This window comes from Cherax quadricarinatus, chromosome 15, assembly GCF_038502225.1.
Source record: "Cherax quadricarinatus isolate ZL_2023a chromosome 15, ASM3850222v1, whole genome shotgun sequence".
Classification (NCBI taxonomy): Eukaryota; Metazoa; Arthropoda; class Malacostraca; order Decapoda; family Parastacidae; genus Cherax; species Cherax quadricarinatus.
Genome location: NC_091306.1, coordinates 11,343,268 through 11,364,553, shown reverse-complemented (window position 1 = coordinate 11,364,553; position 21,286 = coordinate 11,343,268). Strand labels below are relative to the sequence as shown.

The window sequence follows — 21,286 nt, the reverse complement described above, 5'->3', positions numbered from 1 at the left end:
TCCAAGTCGGACCGAAACGTCGTCGTAAGCTCCTTCTATGTGCGGGTTATTTGTGTAATAATAATAATCTAGTGACGCCTCTGGCTCTTGATTTAAGGAATTGGATCTGTGCTCCAATTCCCTGAATTAAGCCTGAATACCTTCCACATCCTCCCCCCCCACAGGCGCTGTATAATCCTACGGGTTTAGCGCTCCCTCTGGATTATAATAATGTGTGAGGGTAGCGCGTCGCCTAAGATGTTGCCTCTTCCTCCACTGCCCCTTTCACCAACGCCAGCGTGCCGCCTATGTATATATGTGTGTACCATCCTGCAAACGTCAATCAGCTTGTTACTCTGCCTACAATTTGGTTGACAGGTTTTGCAAGCACCACAAAAGGACTCAATAAACCCACAGCAGAGCAGTGAGACTTATCATTCCAACCTACTATGACTGATCATCTTAAACCATTAATAAACCAACAAAAAGTTGCGGTGCGGATGATCGCCCATTCCTGCGCCAGACAACACCCTCCGCTCTTCAAGAGTTTGAACTTAATATACAAAATATGCACTCATTACTGTGCCTACTACATATATAGAACATTAAACTCCAATATAACCCCTCCCTCTCAAACTTCTTGATAATTGCAACAGAACACACAGGCATCAAACTCTTCAACATCCCTCGTGTCCATCTCGCTCTATGCAAAAACGTAATGCGCATAAAGGGCCCCAAGATCTGTAGTTCAGTGCCTGAAACAGCAAAAGGTCCCCTGTCTGCAGGGCCGGATTTAGACCTTGTGGGGGCACTTTAGATTTAGGGGGCCCTCAACATGGAAAGGGGGGCACCCTTTCTATTTTCTGATGCCCCCACACACACTTTATTTGTTAATTCTTTTTATTAATTAAACTATTTTTTATTATTAATTTTTTTTATAAAGGAAGTCCTTCATCTGGGGTCCCGGGGCAGTTGCTCCCCTTATAAACCCTGCCCTGCCTGTCTGCCCTACAATTTAGAGCTATAATAAAAAATGACCTCATCTCCCAAATTTAACTATACCAACAATATACTATGCCTGAAATCATAGCTCCAGTTTGAAACTACTCAAGGAATCCAAATTAACTTTAGATCACTTGATCAATTTTAAGGATTAATTACACACTTAAAATTGTATTATTGTACTAATGTAAACCGTCGAAATTTATTTGGTCTCCCCCAAAAATTTCATGGATGGATACATTGTACGAACTTTAGAGCCCCCACATCCACCCAAACAAACACAAAATGGCAGAGACAGTGAGTTTAGGTAGGATAATTCAGTTAGTAACTAATGTTCGAATTAGTGAGGCAACCTTATATATTAATAATGTAGCCTTAGACCTTAACATAGGTAGGCTTAGGCTTTAATAAAGGCGAATATTAGGTTATGTTAGATGAGAAACGGCAACCCCATGCTTGAACGGTGTCAGAGATGCTAGCTCCTTCTAGGACAAGACACCGTGGTGGTAACAAGACCTCAGGAGCTACAGCTCAAGCTTCACGCGTCTTCAAAATACCAGCTTGAATTTTACCGAGAGGCTTCCCGAAATACTGTGGACTAGTTCCCACCAGGCACTCCTTAGTAAGACAATCTCCAACATTTTCCTGTATTTAGTTGGCCAACGATGTATGGGGGAACGTGGGAATTTTGAGCTTAGGGTCACGAGGCGGGTGAACGCCCACAGACCAGTACGTTTACGGGCATCTAGAAGTTAGTGTCACTGCATAAATATTGCTTAGGGAATACCCATTGAATTCAGGGATCTCTAATGTGCAGGCAGGGATGCTAATACCATCTGAATACTTGCAGGAATAAGTCCTTCACTGCACGTGATGTCTGGAAGAGATGGGAACCAGAGGTATCTAGTTTGCTTGGGTAGAATTAGGGGATTTCTAGTAACATAATCTCCACCACCAAGTAAGTCAGCCCTTTGTTCGTGCATGTAGTTAGGAATTTCTTGCAAGATCAGTTACATATGGAAATGTGTTCTAAGAGCCTCTTGTAAGACTGAGATGACTAATCTCAGGGCGTCTGTATCAAGAGTACTTGCCAGGGTGAGCAGCTCATAAGGAGGCAGTCCACACACAATTTCCACATAAATTGTACTAATTATATTTTGCTGTCTGTCTACTACAAATTTTATTATAAATTTTGCTACCTCCCATTGTTTTAATAATACATAATTAAAATTTGCCACTCTGTAACCTGTCTAGTAATTTTAGTTCGCCTGTAAGCATTAGAATTAGTCCGATGTGCTCGTATTCTAGCTTCTTGCTTTGTGCTTGACAATAGTATTTTATTACATGTAAACTACACATTATATGGTATGAATAAATAAAGGATTTTATTTGATTTCATTTACCTGGAGTTTACCTGGAGAGAGTTCCGGGGGTCAACGCCCCCGCGGCCCGGTCTGTGAGCAGGACTGGTGGATCAGAGCCTCATCAACCAGGCTGTTACTGCTGGCTGCACGCAAACTAACGTACGAGCCACAGCACGGCTGGTCAGGAACCGACTTTAGGTGCTTGTCCAGTGCCAGCTTGAAGCCTGCCAGGGGTCTGTTGGTAATCCCCGTTATGTATGCTGGGAGGCAGTTGAACAGTCTCGGGCCCCTGACACTTATTGTATGGTCTCTTAACGTGCTAGTGACACCCCTGCTTTTCATTGGGGGATGTTGCATCGTCTGCCAAGTCTTTTGCTTTCGTAGTGAGTGATTTTCGTGTGCAAGTTCGGTACTAGTCCCTCTAGGATTTTCCAGGTGTATATAATCATGTATCTCTCCCGCCTGCGTTCCAGGGAATACAGGTTCAGGAACCTCAAGCGCTCCCAGTAATTGAGGTGTTTTATCTCCGTTATGCGCGCCGTGAAGGTTCTCTGTACATTTTCTAGGTCAGCAATTTCACCTGCCTTGAAAGGTGCTGTTAGTGTGCAGCAATATTCCAGCCTAGATAAAACAAGTGACCTGAAGAGTGTCATCATGGGCTTGGCATCCCTAGTTTTGAAGGTTCTCATTATCCATCCTGTCATTTTTCTAGTAGATGCGATTGATACACTGTTATGGTCCTTGAAGGTGAGATCCTCCGACATGATCACTCCCAGGTCTTTGACGTTGGTGTTTCGCTCTATTTTGTGGCCAGAATTTGTTTTGTACTCTGATGAAGATTTAATTTCCTCGTGTTTACTATATCTGAGTAATTGAAATTTCTCATCGTTGAACTTCATATTGTTTTCTGCAGCCCACTGAAAGATTTGGTTGATGTCCGCCTGGAGCCTTGCAGTGTCTGCAATGGAAGACACTGTCATGCAGATTCGGGTGTCATCTGCAAATGAAGACACGGTGATGTGGCTGACATCCTTGTCTATGTCAGATATGAGGATGAGGAACAAGATGGGAGCGAGTACTGTGCCTTGTGGAACAGAGCTCTTCACCGTAGCTGCCTTGGACTTTACTCTGTTGACTACTACTCTGTGTTCTGTTAGTGAGGAAATTATAGATCCATCGACCGACTTTTCCTGTTATTCCTTTAGCACGCATTTTGTGCGCTATTACGCCATGGTCACACTTGTCGAAGGCTTTTGCAAAGTCTGTATATATTACATCTGCATTCTTTTTGTCTTCTAGTGCATCTAGGACCTTGTCGTAGTGATCCAATAGTTGAGACAGACAGGAGCGACCTGTTCTAAACCCATGTTGCCCTGGGTTGTGTAATTGATGGGTTTCTAGATGGGTGGTGATCTTGCTTCTTAGGACCCTTTCAAAGATTTTTATATGGGATGTTAGTGCTATCGGTCTGTAGTTCTTTGCTATTGCTTTACTGCCCCCTTTGTGGAATGGGGCTATGTCTGTTGTTTTCAGCAACTGTGGGACGACCCCCGTGTCCATGCTCCCTCTCCATAGGATGGTAAAAGCTCGTGATAGGGGCTTCTTGCAGTTCTTGATGAACACAGAGTTCCACGAGTCTGGCCCTGGGGCAGAGTGCATGGGCATGTCATTTATCGCCTGTTCGAAGTCATTTGGCGTCAGGATAACATCAGATAGACTTGTGTTAACCAAATTCTGTGGCTCTCTCATAAAAAAATCATTTTGATCTTCGACTCTCAGTCTGGTTAGCGGCTTGCTAAAAACTGAGTCATATTGGGACTTGAGTAGCTCACTCATTTCCTTGCTGTCATCTGTGTAGGACCAGCCGGGCTGTGGCTCGTACGTTGGTTTGCGTGCAGCCAGCAGTAACAGCCTGGTTGATCAGGCTCTGATCCACCAGGAGGCCTGGTCACAGACCAGGCCGCGGGGGCGTTGACCCCCGGAACTCTCTCCAGGTAAACTCCAGGTAAGTAGGGGCCCAATACTGGACGTTGTTCTCGACTTTGATTTGGCATAGGAGAAGAAGTACTTTGGGTTTCTTTCGATTTCATTTATGGCTTTTAGTTCTTCCCGCGATTCCTGACTCCTATAAGATTCCTTTAGCTTAAGTTCGATGCTTGCTATTTCTCTGACCAGTGTCTCCCTACGCATTTCAGATATATGGACCTCTTTTAGCCGCTCTGTTATTCTTTTCCGTCGCCTGTAAAGGGAGCGCCTGTCTCTTTCTATTTTACATCTACTCCTCCTTTTTCTTAGAGGAATAAGCCTTGTGCATACATCGAGTGCCACCGAGTTAATCTGTTCTAGGCACAAGTTGGGGTCTGTGTTGCTTAGTATATCTTCGCAGCTTATATCGGTTAGGACTTGGTTTACTTGGTCCCACTTTATGTTTTTGTTATTGAAGTTGAATTTGGCGAATGCTCCCTCGTGACTAATCTCATTTTGTCGGTCTGGGGCTCTGAGCAAACATGTCTGAACCTCAATTATGTTGTGATCTGAGTATATTGTTTTTGATATGGTGACATTTCGTATCAGATCATCATTGTTAGTGAAGATGAGGTCTAGAGTATTCTCCAGTCTAGTAGGCTCTATTATTTGCTGGTTTAAATTGAATTTTGTGCAGAGATTTAAAAGTTCGTGTGAGTGTGAGTTTTCATCAGAGCTGCCTCCTGGTGTTATTACTGCAACAATATTATTTGCTATATTCCTCCATTTTAGGTGCCTTAAGTTGAAATCCCCCAGGAGCAAGATGTTGGGTGCAGGAGCTGGTAGATTTTCCAGACAGTGGTCAATTTTTAACAGCTGTTCCTGGAATTGCTGGGATGTTGCATCCGGAGGCTTGTAGACTACCACAATGACTAGGTTTTGGTTCTCGATCTTTATTGCTAAAACTTCCACTACATCATTTGAGGCATTAAGCAGTTCTGTGCAGACAAGTGACTCTGCAATGTACAGGCCAACCCCCCCCCCCTTTTGCCTGTTCACTCTGTCGCATCTGTATAGGTTGTAACCTGGGATCCATATTTCGTTGTCCAAGTGATCCTTTATGTGGGTCTCAGTGAAAGCCGCGAACATTGCCTTTGCTTCTGCAAGGAGTCCACAAATGAAAGGTATTTTGTTGTTTGTTGCTGGCTTTAGACCCTGTATATTTGCAAAGAAGAATGTCATCGGACTGGTGGTATTGTTGGTACTGGGGGAATATTTTTTTTCCGGCATTAGTATCTGTATCTGTTGGTTTGGAGTTGAGGCCATCGACTGTGGTTCCACTCCAGGAATGACTGGATTTGGTGTACGATTTCTGCCATTACCTGCCAGTTTTTTTTTCCTTCCTGGCACTAAAAAACCTCTCCCATTTGAGTGGCTGTGGCTACCCAGGTTTTCCCATGGCCTGGATGTTTTGTATCTTTTTGTCCCCTTTAGATGGTGTGCCTGGCAATTTAAGTTATAGCGCAGTCTTTCCTGTACTGAAGAGGTACACATTTCAGGGTGAAAAAGCTTACAAGAAGGGAGGTTGCATTTTCCTGTTGTCATATGGGCACGACATTTTCTAGGGTGATCATAGTTGCACGTCCCATCTGTTTTTCCAGATTTCCCATGTCTGCAGATACCAAGTGCATAGTATGTGCACAGGCTTGGTTTCCGTTTGCCTTGAGTTTCTGTGACTGTATACCCTGTTGGTGCATGTTTACCTGTCTTATTCCTACCCTCCCTAGCACCAACAATGGAGCTCCCACCAGTTGTTTTTGGTAATATATCCTCACTATTGCTAGTGGAGTCCTCTTGTTTGCTATTTCCTGTGGTATTTCTAGTTTGCAATATTGGTTTTATCTTATCTTTGACTACACTTGTTTCCCCACTACGGCTCCTGTCTCCCATGAGGTCATTTATATGCATTCCTTCCTGGAGTTTACCTGGAGTTTACCTGGAGAGAGTTCCGGGGGTCAACGCCCCCGCGGCCCGGTCTGTGACCAGGCCTCCTGGTGGATCAGAGCCTGATCAACCTGGCTGTTGCTGCTGGCTGCACGCAAACCAACGTACGAGCCACAGCCCGGCTGATCAGGAACTGACTTTAGGTGCTTGTCCAGTGCCAGCTTGAAGACTGCCAGGGGTCTGTTGGTAATCCCCCTTATGTGTGCTGGGAGGCAGTTGAACAGTCTCGGGCCCCTGACACTTATTGTATGGTCTCTCCTGCGTATAATTCCCGACTACCTGGACAAAATCTCCAGCTTCACCATTATTGTCTACCAGGACAGCACTATCAGCCCCACATTTACTGACTACCAGGACATCACCTCCAGCCTTACAGTTTCTGACTACATGGCCAGTATCAAGGGCAGTACCATTCAGCCCAGACTTTTTATGTTCCCATCTGTTGTAGAAAGCCTCCAGGTTGTCTATGAAAGCAGCTTTGATGTTATCCTCTTTTAATACCAATGTGATTTTAGTCAACAGATTTATCTCATTTGGGCATACCCAAAAACACTTCCCTGTTTTAATACTGCTTGTAGCTAGTTCTTGGATATCTGCACAAGGGGCGTGACACCAGTTTCCACAAAAATGACAATTTATCCATGTGGAAGCCCGTTTGTTTGCTTGACTGCAGACTACACAGGGTTTCATAATGATTTGAATGGTTGATTTACTGTAATTCTACTAGCAACCTCTTGAATACTCTATTAATAACCTCCTTAAAGTGAAGCTCTAGCTATTTGTATTTCTATTTCTAACTGTACTTGTATATTAGGACAGCTTACCGGTGTATGTTCCTGATTTATATTTATTGTTTGTGTTTGATAAGGGCGCCTACAACTCCATCCGTTTACAGTCTGCTTTATTGTCCAACGAATCCGTTTGAAACCGGTCGAGGGTTCGGACCACTCGAGGGTTCGACCAGTCAAGGGTTCGGAACCAGTCTGATCTGATCAGTGGGTCACTTATTTAAAACATACTGGGCTAACACATGAAGGATCTACTGGAAATTATCTACCCAAGTAATATGTGATTTGATTGATACAAAAGTATAACTTGCGTGTTGAAGAACCGGTGATTGCTGGCAGCTCCTACAATGACGAACAGTCGAGCCTCAGCCCTTGTTTATCGATCACTGTATCTAGCTTTTCTAGGCTTTTTCCGCCTCCACCACAATAAATGCTATATTATCACTATAGTTGACTGGTGGAAATTTTGGAGGAAAGACGCTTTTTCTGTAGTAATATTTGCTTCTCGTTGTGTATATTGCGACCGCTGGTAACTACAGGTTATATGAAATTCACAGTATACGTCTGGTATTTCAAGAAAAAAGAAACCAATGAAAGTCACTCCACTCCACTAAGTACCATTATAATACTGGTTAGTTGCTACTACAACACTGTATTCTGCTATTCACTGGTATCACTAGATTATATGCGAGTACACTAGCAGGCGAGGAAGATTATTAAAACAGCTGACCAGTGTGGTAAGTTTCTGGCGACTTCTGGCACCTGCCTCTATAGGCTTATCACTTCATTTACAAATTCACCTGTTTTCAAATGACACTTTAGCATTTCTTATCCATATACTAGGGAGCCACTGTAGTATACACTAATATATGAACCTATATCACGCATTCAAGGGGCCCACAACATTCACAAGGGACATGCTGTCTGTGATGGAGAGGAAGAGCTGCACTGTGACTCATGGGGACCAGTTAGAGAGGAAGAGCTGCACTGTGACTCATGGGGACCAGTTAGAGAGGAAGAGCTGCACTGTGACTCATGGGGACCAGTTAGAGAGGAAGAGCTGCACTGTGACTCATGGGGACCAGTTAGAGAGGAAGAGCTGCACTGTGACTCATGGGGACCAGTTAGAGAGGAAGAGCTGCACTGTGACTCATGGGGACCAGTTAGAGAGGAAGAGCTGCACTGTGACTCATGGGGACCAGTTAGAGAGGAAGAGCTGCACTGTGACTCTTGGAGACTAGTTAGAGAGGAAGAGCTGCACTGTGACTCTTGGAGACCAGTTAGAGAGGAAGAGCTGCACTGTGACTCATGGGGACCAGTTAGAGAGGAAGAGCTGCACTGTGACTCATGGGGACCAGTTAGAGAGGAAGAGCTACACTGTGACTCATGGGGACCAGTTAGAGAGGAAGAGCTGTACTGTGACTCATGGGGACCAGTTAGAGAGGAAGAGCTACACTGTGACTCATGGGGACCAGTTAGAGAGGAAGAGCTGCACTGTGACTCATGGGGACCAGTTAGAGAGGAAGAGCTGCACTGTGACTCATGGGGACCAGTTAGAGAGGAAGAGCTGCACTGTGACTCATGGGGACCAGTTAGAGAGGAAGAGCTGCACTGTGACTCATGGGGACCAGTTAGAGAGGAAGAGCTACACTGTGACTCATGGGGACCAGTTAGAGAGGAAGAGCTGCACTGTGACTCATGGGGACCAGTTAGAGAGGAAGAGCTACACTGTGACTCATGGGGACCAGTTAGAGAGGAAGAGCTGTACTGTGACTCATGGGGACCAGTTAGAGAGGAAGAGCTACACTGTGACTCATGGGGACCAGTTAGAGAGGAAGAGCTGTACTGTGACTCATGGGGACCAGTTAGAGAGGAAGAGCTGCACTGTGACTCATGGGGACCAGTTAGAGAGGAAGAGCTGCACTGTGACTCTTGGAGACCAGTTAGAGAGGAAGAGCTGCACTGTGACTCATGGAGACCAGTTAGAGAGGAAGAGCTGCACTGTGACTCTTGGAGACCAGTTAGAGAGGAAGAGCTGCACTGTGACTCTTGGAGACCAGTTAGAGAGGAAGAGCTGCACTGTGACTCATGGGGACCAGTTAGAGAGGAAGAGCTGCACTGTGACTCATGGGGACCAGTTAGAGAGGAAGAGCTACACTGTGACTCATGGGGACCAGTTAGAGAGGAAGAGCTGCACTGTGACTCATGGGGACCAGTTAGAGAGGAAGAGCTGCACTGTGACTCATGGGGACCAGTTAGAGAGGAAGAGCTGCACTGTGACTCATGGGGACCAGTTAGAGAGGAAGAGCTGTACTGTGGCTCATGGGGACCAGTTAGAGAGGAAGAGCTGCACTGTGACTCATGGGGACCAGTTAGAGAGGAAGAGCTGCACTGTGACTCATGGGGACCAGTTAGAAAGGAAGAGCTGCACTGTGACTCATGGGGACCAGTTAGAGAGGAAGAGCTACACTGTGACTCATGGGGACCAGTTAGAAAGGAAGAGCTGCACTGTGACTCATGGGGACCAGTTAGAGAGGAAGAGCTGTACTGTGACTCATGGGGACCAGTTAGAAAGGAAGAGCTGCACTGTGACTCATGGGGACCAGTTAGAGAGGAAGAGCTGCACTGTGACTCATGGGGACCAGTTAGAAAGGAAGAGCTGCACTGTGACTCATGGGGACCAGTTAGAGAGGAAGAGCTACACTGTGACTCATGGGGACCAGTTAGAAAGGAAGAGCTGCACTGTGACTCATGGGGACCAGTTAGAGAGGAAGAGCTACACTGTGACTCATGGGGACCAGTTAGAGAGGAAGAGCTGCACTGTGACTCATAGGGACCAGTTAGAGAGGAAGAGCTGCACTGTGACTCTTGGAGACCAGTTAGAGAGGAAGAGCTGCACTGTGACTCTTGGAGACCAGTTAGAGAGGAAGAGCTGCACTGTGACTCATGGGGACCAGTTAGAGAGGAAGAGCTGCACTGTGACTCATAGGGACCAGTTAGAGAGGAAGAGCTGCACTGTGACTCTTGGAGACCAGTTAGAGCCTTCTCACTTCTCCCTCTCCTTGTTTTAAACACCAGTACCCCTTACACAGTTAGATTCCCACACCCATGCTCTCTCTTGGATAAATCTCTACATGCTCTTCTTATTTAGCACTGGACTTTAACTGGTCAGTAGTTAATGATCTTTATGACAGCCATCATTTCTCTTCTTTGTCGCTCCCTCTGCAGATGAGTTATTACAAATCTTTACCAGCTCTGTTCTCTCTGAAGCCACAATTGCAATCTCCCTCAAACCTCGGGTAAAATTACAAAAAAAGTATCCAGATGGTTTCCTAGCTGCACTTGTGCTGTGTCTGCAACAATGCGGGGCCGCTACCATGATAACAGATCTTCGAATCGGTTCTTAGCTTTTAAACAAATGAGATATGCCATCATGTCATGAACATCGGAAAATGAAAATGAACTTGTTGACTGGCTTACGTATTCATTGTAACCAACCTTACTTCTATACGTGGGGTACACAGCACCGTATGACCAACAGTGGTCGAGAACTTTTTTTTTATATAAGAATAATACAGAGTACTTCCTTTTTGGTTATAAAAATATTATATGTGCTGTCTGGAAAAAAAAGGGATGAAAGTTAGCCGGAAAAAACCCTCTTAGACCCGGCTCTTGTTCTTAGAGTTGCTAGTAAAATTTCTCAGAGCGTGTTTAAATTGCTATAGCAATTTAAATAGGGAACTGCTAAATAAATCCTTCTTTGCCTACACTCATTTCTAACTGATCTAAACTAGACTGGAGGCACATATATTCCTCAGTCTTCCCTGCTAATTTTTCTTTACTTGATAATATTCATCAAGAATTACGTAAATGCCTCGGGGCTTTTCAATATTTCCCAGTCGAGAGTTTGTACAGAGGCAAAAACCCCATCTTTGCAAGATCACTGCGATATCCATTGTCTCCGTTATTTCGGACGTATTTAAGTATCAAAGGTTAATACCTTAATTGCAACTGGTTCTTTGTAATAATAATAATAATAATAATAATAATAATAATAATAATAATAATAATAATAATAATAATAATAATAATAATAATAATAATAATAATAAAAATATCTTTATTTCTACAAGTACATATACAAGGTATACAGGCCTAGCTGACATCCATGACTTGTTTTGCAGAGCATTTGGGGCAAATTAGGTCAATTTTGTCCCAGGTACCCATTTTACTGATGGGTGAGCAGGGACAACAAGGTGTAAGGAAACACACCCAGTATTTCCTCCCTTGCCGGGAGCAGAACCACGGACCCTCAGCATGTGAAGAGAGCTTTGCCTTCCAGTATCAATTGTGGCACGCTTATGTCACAAGCCAGACACGGGTATGGCAGGATTGAGTACACCTATAAATTCCATCTCGCACTAGTCTTCAGATGTATTACACAACTGATGAATAGGCAAAGGTATATATATGCCTTAGACTGTCAGTTAGCAGTCTGAGAAAAATAATATGAAAATAACTTCAACTGAGCTTCATGGACTTGACTGATACCAGTCAGTCTACCTATCATCATTCTATAACGCAGATGCCACATGTCTATGGCTCCGGCTGGGTTACAAGTATTTGGGTTACCAGTTGATGTAGACAACTAAATGTAAACTTTGCCAGATGGACAATTGTCACACCTTGCATTAATATATAATGGGATACGATAATATTAATGAATTCAAAGATAACTCGCTCACAAATGTTCAGGAAATGTCAAAGCATTTTATCCACAGTGGTATATTACCAACCATTCTGGAAAAATACCCTGATATAACCGCCAGTCTCCTTGCCTTTGCTCCAGATTCTCCTCCACCACGATGCTGTGAACACTAACTCCAAGGCTGAGGGACTGATTACCTCATCTTTTGTATGTATTTCTACTGTCTTCTAATTATGTCCTAGAATCTGTATTAATAAAACCACTGGATGGCGAAACGTCTACAATAAAGATATCCAGATGTTGCACATGTGTCTTAACTTTCATATTGTCGGTATTTTATACCTTTCTTGCATATCTTAATTGTTACGAAAGTAAATTCTTAGGTGGCTTTGGGTAGTGGTGATTTTGATAAGGACCTGCCTTGTATGGGCCTTCTTTAGTGTTCCTCCATACTTATGTTCTTAATTAATCATTACCCTCACATACCCCTATGACTTTGCCAGCCGCTAACTTTTGCACACTCCTACCTTTGCACATCCTTACCCACAGCGCTGTATGATCCATACGGGTTTACCAGTTTAAATAATATTATTCTGCATTAATGAAACATACTACCTAAGTGAGCTTGCAATAAGCACATGATTAATACAAATATATAGTGCAGAGGGTGATAAAAGCTCTGCATGGATCAAGAGCCCTTTGCTAGCACCATAACGTCCCTTTGAAGGGCCTCGGTGTAATTTGAGTTTGTAAATTAGGAATTCTTTAAATGTTGCATCATTCTCCCTCCCCCCCCCCCCTTTTTTTTGCATTGTTGACGCATACTTCACTGACACGCTGTAACATCTTTGTGTTACTTCTTGTCTCTGGCGATGCTAGAGTAATTCATAAAAAGTGTGCTGTGGGGCCACTGCTAGTACAGTCATATTACTGATCACTATCTTTGTTGCAGTCAAGAGGTCACATTAACAGCTAAACTTACCTTTAAGTTTTAAACTACCCTTCAAGGGAGGTGACAGGATACCGCTGAAGAACTCTTGATTTCAGAACCTGGAACTACCTTTCCTTTTCTCCGATCAGACCTGATTGCCTCAAATTCCTCAAGTGTTGAATGACCCGTACGGTTATAGAGCTTCTTCATGAATACAACAACTGTACCAATGATAGTCTTCAACTAGACTATGGAAAATATGTATAATACATTCCCTTGCATCGACAGTTTTTCTTTATGGACTAAATGTCATTAGCGTCCATGATTTACGTTGTATGTCTTGCGGCAATTTGGTAATTTCCAGTCGAGATCCTGAATGCTTAGTCAAGTATCCATGCACTGGGAGATTGATACCATTGTCTCCAATGTGTTTTTTTTTCTTCGTTTTCATAGCTTTGGTGATTCTCTTATCTATTCTTTATCATGTCCCTTTAATCGTTGCCTTTCTTTATCATGTCCCCATGGGAAGCCATGTGGTAGGTAATACGACTGCGCTTCTACCATTCATTTTCCGAACTCACATATCTTTGCTATGCACTACAGTTCTCTTTCTATAATTTCCAATTTCCCTCAGATGCTCTTGTTGGGTACATCCATAGCTCCAAGCGGGATATACTGCTGTTGTTTTTTACTCATGTTTTCCGAGGGTGACTACAGCAGTCGGATAAGTTTGTCATTAGAGTATTACATGCAATTTTCGCTACCGGCATTCACATTGCTTCCCTGTCCACATCATCATTTGTTGTAGTCTCAGACTCATAAATTATCATATTCATCGGGAGTCACCCTTCAAGAGGGTTGGATGCCTTGAAGCTGGTGAAGAGCTCATGCTAAAAGGAATTAGATTTACTCCTTTTCATTGTATCAAACTTGATTACCTTTTGTTTCCTATGATATGCTGTAAACCCCCCCCCCTACCCTACAGCAACAGAATAATAATAATAATAATAATAATATTACTAATACTACTACTACTACTACTACTACTACTACTAATAATAATAATAATAATAATAATAATAATAATAATTATTATTATTATTATTATTATTATTATTATTATTATTATTATTATAATCTTTACATCTCCCTGTCTACCTAGTTGTCTCCACGGTTTCTTTCATTTATAATAAAAAGAATATTTCCCACTTTTTCGGTGTTTCTGTGCTGTATGACAGATTTTTTTTTTAATTGCATGATTCGGGACCTTCGGAAAGTTTACCTTTTTATTCTGATTATTTCTCTGTCCTGACTCGTCACTTGGTATATTACTGGCAACGTTACTGGTTCTTATTAGTGGCCAATAAGTTGTTCATCATTATTTATATCAAACTTCTTCAGCGCCACTCTGCAAGAACTGTCAGGTCGAGCTAATATTCAGTGAAGGGTTACTACTAGCGGTTGTCAGAATTTTGTTTTAATTCTTTGACTTTTTGCTCTCTCTCTCTCTCTCTCTTTTTTTTTTGAGAATGCCTCTTCTAAAGGAAAGTTTTGAGTGTTGTTGGGCTGAGCAGCTGCCGCCAATTTACCAAAATTTTATTTTCATTTTTATGCAATAATGTGATGCCTATTTTAATTAGTTTCTAACTTCTGAAGTTGTTGTACATAATCAGAGAAAGTTGTTATAACTTATTCAGAGGAAGTTGTTGTATCTTACTCAGAGGAAGTTGTTGTATCTTACTCAGAGGAAGTTGTTGTATCTTACTCAGAGAAAGTTGTTGTATCTTACTCAGAGGAAGTTGTTGTATCTTACTCAGAGGAAGTTGTTGTATCTTACTCAGAGAAAGTTGTATCTTACTCAGAGAAAGTTGTTGTATCTTACTCAGAGAAAGTTGTTGTATCTTACTCAGAGAAAGTTGTTGTATCTTACTCAGAAGAAGCTGTTGTATCTTACTCAGAGGAAGTTGTTGTATCTTACTCAGAGAAAGTTGTTGTATCTTACTCAAAGAAAGTTGTTGTATCTTACTCAGAGAAAGTTGTTGTATCTTACTCAGAGGAAGTTGTTGTATCTTACTCAGAGAAAGTTGTTGTATCTTACTCAGAGAAAGTTGTTGTATCTTACTCAGAGAAAGTTGTTGTATCTTACTCAGAGGAAGTTGTTGTATCTTACTCAGAGGAAGTTGTTGTATCTTACTCAGAGAAAGTTGTTGTATCTTACTCAGAGGAAGTTGTTGTATCTTACTCAGAGAAAGTTGTTGTATCTTACTCAGAGAAAGTTGTTGTATCTTACTCAGAGAAAGTTGTTGTATCTTACTCAGAGGAAGTTGTTGTATCTTACTCAGAGAAAGTTGTTGTATCTTACTCAGAGAAAGTTGCATCTTAGCTCGGACTGTTATTGAACTCTGAGTGCCAATTTGCTAATTTATTCTTAATTATTATAATCAGAGGGGAAACGCTAAATCTGTAGGGATCATACAGCACCTGAGGAAACGGATGCAATCATGTTTGATCTAAGGAAGGCTAGGACAAGTTCAATTCCCTGGATCAAGAGCCTCTTATTAGTATCAAGGAACCTCCCTTAAACGTAAACTAAATTTAATAATTTGTGTGATATGCTTTTCATTGCAATAACCCGAGAATGTCCCTTTTAATAGCCTAAAGTTTTAAACACAGTTTTGCGCTGTGTGGATTCAAATTTGCCAGTTTATTAGCCTAATTAAAAACGTGGATATTGTTGGCTTCCTTGTGGTAACTAGAGAATCTCTTTTCATCGGCTTCTCATTTTCAGTGTTGATGTATTTTGCAAATGGGGGTATTGGTGTCTGCAATACTTGACAATACTTCTTCGTATTATCTTCAAACTTTCAACACTGATATATCCTATTAGCTCACTGCGCAGCAAACTAGCTTGTGTGAGTTTATAATCAGTCAATTAGTTTCCATGATATAATAGGGAGATCCCTGTCCCTGAAAACCGGTCTTAATTGTTAGTACTCTACAGAAGCTACGGAAAATGCCCACCAAGTTTCGGAAAGTGATTGCTTCCATAATTTTAGTGTTGACTGGGTTGAGATCTAGCTCCTAGGCCTCGGAGGGAAGTGATCAACAACTGTTTTGGCCTCTTACAGGTTCTGGGAAATTCTGGATTTTCTTAAATTCAGCATGTGTAAAATTTAATAATACAATAATTGTGTAATAAAATGTGATGTTGATTTGACCCTTTCGAGAAATTTCGATACGGGGGGGGGGGGAGGTAGAACAGCAGCAGAGGGACGCGGGGGAGAGACGCCATAATGAATTTTATGCGTGAACATTGGACTGAATTGTGCAATGTAATCAGGCGTTCTCGAAGATCATTTGGTGTATATCGGCCTCAACCCATAATTTAGAAATTGCTGACACGTTCCTACTGAAGAATAGTGTGGAAAACTTACAATTCGGCAACAAGGACGGAAAAACGGAGGACGCCAATCCTTCCCAGCAACACACCTTAGCTAATGACGCTTACCCATAATGAACAGTAGCTTTTGTGTTGGCCATCATAAATTCTAGCTGTAGTGGTAATGATAGGATGTGTTCCATCAGCATTAGGTTAATGTGTATAAAATGTATTGCCCTAATGATATGGTTAGGAGAAAACCTTCTCTAGTCTCTGTAAAAAATATACCCGTTAACCATTTCTAACAGTCAGGTCCTAAAATCATATACAATCCACATTAATTTATAATTTACCATTACTGGTATTAATGTTTAATATTGTAATTATTAATTTAATGTTAGGTCCAGCTTTTTTGTGGGAGTGGTAGGGAGTGGACATCGAGGGAGTGACAGTTTGGCGACGTACTATGACTAAGTCCCACTTACCTCACCCAGATTACAAGCAGGTAATAATTCAGGTAATTCCCTGCAAACCTTCTGCAGGTAATTTCCCAGATATGTATTGATTTAGTTTCTGGGTCTTCGGGTGGTGTTAAGTTACAGGAACAAGACTTCTTGTGTGTTTTTCTAAAACTCGGGGACCTCTTGAAGTTGTTGATCTAAAACTCCTGGACCTCTTGGATGAGTTGGGTTATAGTTCCTAGTTCTGTTGAGAGTTTTGAGATATAGTTTTTCCTCCTAAATTTAGCGTGAACTGAAATATAGGGAAGGAGTTCAAGGGTTGTGCTACGGGGGATACATGTCTCGAATCACGCAGCGACCGAAATAGTCTAGTGTTTTAATAGATTACCGTGTGTGTAAAAGAACACCCCAACACCGCGTTCGATCTCTCGTTCAGCTCCTCTTGTAAAGTCCCATCCATAACTTAATGCACATTACATCTATTAATTTTTATCCAAAGCTGATTTACTGAACTGACTTCGAATTCTTTCTTGAAGGGAGGTGTACTTTGATGCTGGTGAAGGGCTCTTGATCTGAGAAATTAGTGCTACCTTACCCTTCCTCCGATCAAACCTAATTGCCTGCTACTCCCCAGGCGCACTTTAACACTTACAGGTTTAGCACTTCTTTATGATTATAATAATAATAATAATAATAATAATAATAATAATAATAATAATAATAATAATAATAATAATAATAATTATTATTATTATTATTATTATTATTATTATTATTATTATTATTAATTTCTTTTGTACTTGTATGGTTGTTTCAGTGGGTCATCATGCAGCGCATGATGACCCACAGAATACACTATATAATAATTTTTAGCACAAATTGAATTAATAAATATAGATAGACACTTAAACTATTCCTCGGAGCCCTATACGTAGTTAATAGTATAGTAGAATGAATATTAATATATTAGAGTACCGGTATGGCTCATATTCATAATGTAAAATAGTCGAGAATTTTAGTGATGCTGTTTCAGTGGTCAACTATTATTTATTTTATAAATCAGGGGAAAGCGCCAAATACGTAGGGGTTATACAGCGCCTGGAGAATGGGATGCATTCAGCCTCGAGCTAAGGAAGAGGATATGTTCTATTTCTTGAGTCAAGAACTCCTCAGTAGCAGGTTACAAGATCTTGTTACTTATCTTAAGTGCAGATCAATATTCTAGCAAACAATAAACAATAAATATAAAAGATGTCTTCCGTGAACAACCGAGTTTGCAAATTCTGAGTAATATTTTGGCATAAGCAGTCTGGTGGCAGACACCTCCAAAAAAAAAAAAAGTGTGGCTATTTAGGGCATCGCCAACAGATAAATTGCAGGGTAAAGATGCAAAAGTCAGAGGAAGCGTACACACATAGGGGTATATAAGCGTGTGTTCCATTGGTGTAGGTATCAGGTGTTGCAGGATCTCTGCCAACCGCACCTCACGTTACAGGTGGATGCGCGAGTCGTGTGTTTGTCGAGGGTGGCCCAGGATCCTACACACAACCTCCGCCATATCTCCCGCAACACAGGTCAGTAACACACTGTTTGGCTCGGATAATGTAAGCAAAACATCACTGAACATCTAGAGAGCAGAAGGCTCCTTATAAATCGTTCAGGAAACTAAGAATTTAAGTGGTATTTGGCGATTAACTTCAGCAAACCTGGAGTGTAGCCTGTGTGCTCACCTGGCCGCCAGCTGCCAGAGGTGCGTCAAGGACCTGTAATTTACTCTGTCCTCGTTATCCTGCATAACCAGTGTTCGGTTTTCAACGAATTTAGTCGCAAGTGTATTATATGTGTTTACCAGGCAGCTGTTACCCTTCAGTATATTTTCAGTTATTGTTTACATTATCATTACATTGTGTACATGTAAACTAATTTATTATGTAACATTTATTATGTAAACCAATTTATTATGTAAACTAATTTATTATGTAAACTAATTTATTATGTAAACTAATTTATTATGTAACCTAATCAACCATCAGGGTTATACAGTACCTTGATATTGACTATAATTTCTGAGGGATGTGTACTAGGCTAGTCTATATTCACTCCGGAAGTATTTTGAATAGTTAACATCAACCTGTATAATAAATAGTACAATACGCTGTAAAAATAGTACCTGAACTTTGTGTACAGTAATGTCTGTATAATACCTGCACTTCGTTGGCATCTAGATGTGTGTATTATTATCGAAGCAATAGTGAGCGAAAATGAGAAAGTTTCGTTAAGGGAAGTATGACCCTGGTAGGTTTAGCGCTTCCTTTTGATTGATAATAATAATTTATTAAGATAAGTTAAAAATATATAACAAAACTCGAATTTCTATTCATATAGATTAGTAATTTTTATGGACTAGAAATTACTCATTAATTTAATACTTAAGAAATCAGTATAAACTCGAGTAGGCACTATTTATGTCCCCATGGTTATTTATAGACCTTTCTTTTCTTCTTTTTGTATAGGGAGACTGAAAATAATTTCAATGCTGGTATGTATGTAGTCTATTTTTATAATGTATACACCATTATAACGGGCTTATATTATTTGTCGCATGAGGACAAGAGTGAAACACTTGTAAAACGAAGTTCATATAATATCGTCATTCACGGGTCTTACTGCAATAAATAAAGAAATGCTGAATGTGTTAATTTAGGGATGAAAATGACAATACGTACATTAGGAGTGGCCTAAGTTCCAGGACAGAACGTGTTCTATAAAATTCTATAAAATGTCCTAGTGTTTACATTTTGTCTCTCCAAAAATGATGATAGCTTTGGTGTCCACGATATGTGAGTCTTAATAGTGATGGGACGATACCGATGTTCAGTTTTAGACCGGTACCGATACCTTCAACATTAGCCGATACTCACCGATACCAGTTCCAATACTTTGGCACATCCCTAAACTATAATGTTTTAAGCCTGTTTAACTTATCAGTGTTATTAAGAAGATACTACATTTCTGAATAGGATATTAATTATGCTTTCACCAACTGAAACTAAATTGAGGCCCAAAACGTTGTTTATAACCTTAGGTCAGGTCAAGCGGGCTAGCTCCAGGATCTAAAGGCAAGTTAGAATCGTTCAAGTCCAGTTGCATAAGCTGAAGGAAGTCAACCTTCGCATGCTAGCTCAAACCCAGGAACGCTTAGGTTAGGTAAGGTTTGTCAGGAAACAGGACAGGTGTTTCCTGACGCGGGTCTTAGTCATATGATGACCCGCCACTGGAGCTTTTGGTCAACTGACCGAGGCCTTCCGCTAGCTTATCGATCCACCCCTTTAAAAATTAATAGTTATTATTATAACTTTAAACACTCGTGGAGTGTAGTCTAGTGGAACTAATTTCATATTTTCACACGACATAAAGTCTGCCTCGGGAGATATTTAGGGTGTTACATCACTGGCGAGTGGTATATTAAGTGTGAAAGGAAGAAATTATTCTTATTAGACCACACGCCACGTGTTAGTATGCGAAAGTTGACTACCTTCAACTCAAACTTATAAGGAATCGATGGCGAAGATGATAGAGGTACCATAATTCCATTATGTAGGATTAGTTAGGATGCGAGAGTTATGGGTTTGAGTCTCACGTCGGCTAGTCGCTATTAACCATAAAAATGTTAATACACCATTCGTTAGTGGCGTCGCTTCGTGTGTATTATAAATATATATTATATTATACACACATACGCAACATCGGCAAGATAAATTATGGAATAATGGTAGAATTACCGACACAATGTTAGGTAAAAGGACTCAGACGCAAATAATGTGACATTTTATTTTGGTAACGTTTCGCTCTTCAGGAGCTCCTGGAGAGCGAAACGTTGCCAAAATAAAATGCCACATTAGTTGCATCTGTGTCCTTTTACCTAACGAGATAAATTATGCATGCACCCACCAGGCGTCGTCACAGATCGTTAGATAGCAAATAGCCCCTGGCGTCATTATCAACGTTTGATTTAAATACATCTAGTGCATTGAGGAGGTCACTCGTTGAGGAGTCGTCCTTTCCCCCAGCAGGGAATTAATACATCTCATTCAGTAGTCTTGTTTTACTTAAAGAGGGGTTATGTCTCTCCAGTTCGTTGGATCAAGAGCTCTTTAACAGCATCAAGGCAATCCTTTTAATGAGATTTGATGAATAGCCTACATCTTGTGCTGGTGAAGAGCTTTTGGTCCAAGGAACTGGAACAAAGCTACCCTTCTGTGGATCGAACCTAATTGCTTTCCATTCCCAAAGTATTGTATGACACGGTTTTAGTGCTTCCTCGTGGATACAGTACTGTAATAAAAATTATTTCTGTTTATCTACAGGCGGGATGAGGTTGCCACTATGACCGGGGCTGACCTAACCTCTGTTGTAGTTGTCCTGCACCATAACAACCACAATAACAACAATAACAAGCTGAAGGATCGTCGGTCGTGTCGTAGGTCTACAGAGGAGTCATTAGACTGCCACTCCTCTGATGACGCTGACCTCTGGAGCCACAAACGGGCCATTGGTAAGTATTTAGCCTCGGTGCGTATCTCCTTACTACACACAACCCTTCTTGGGCCGACTGGGCAGTGCTGGGAGGAATTTTGTCAATGCAAGTAAACTCAGTGTATAAATACTGAGAGATTTATGTCGTGCCGAATAGGCAGAACTTGCC

General features: G+C 41.4%; 1 protein-coding gene across 1 annotated transcript in view; it reads left to right on the top strand.

The window, feature by feature from the left end:
* The first annotated feature begins 18,049 nt into the window (after positions 1-18,049).
* The window catches only part of vari (MAGUK p55 subfamily member vari), a 344,145-nt gene continuing 340,908 nt past the window's right edge, over positions 18,050-21,286 (top strand). The window contains exons 1-2 of the mRNA XM_070085146.1: positions 18,050-18,155; positions 20,949-21,136. Coding sequence (XP_069941247.1) covers positions 20,968-21,136 — 169 coding nt within the window. The 5' untranslated portion in view covers positions 18,050-18,155; positions 20,949-20,967. The remainder of the gene's footprint in view (positions 18,156-20,948; positions 21,137-21,286) is intronic.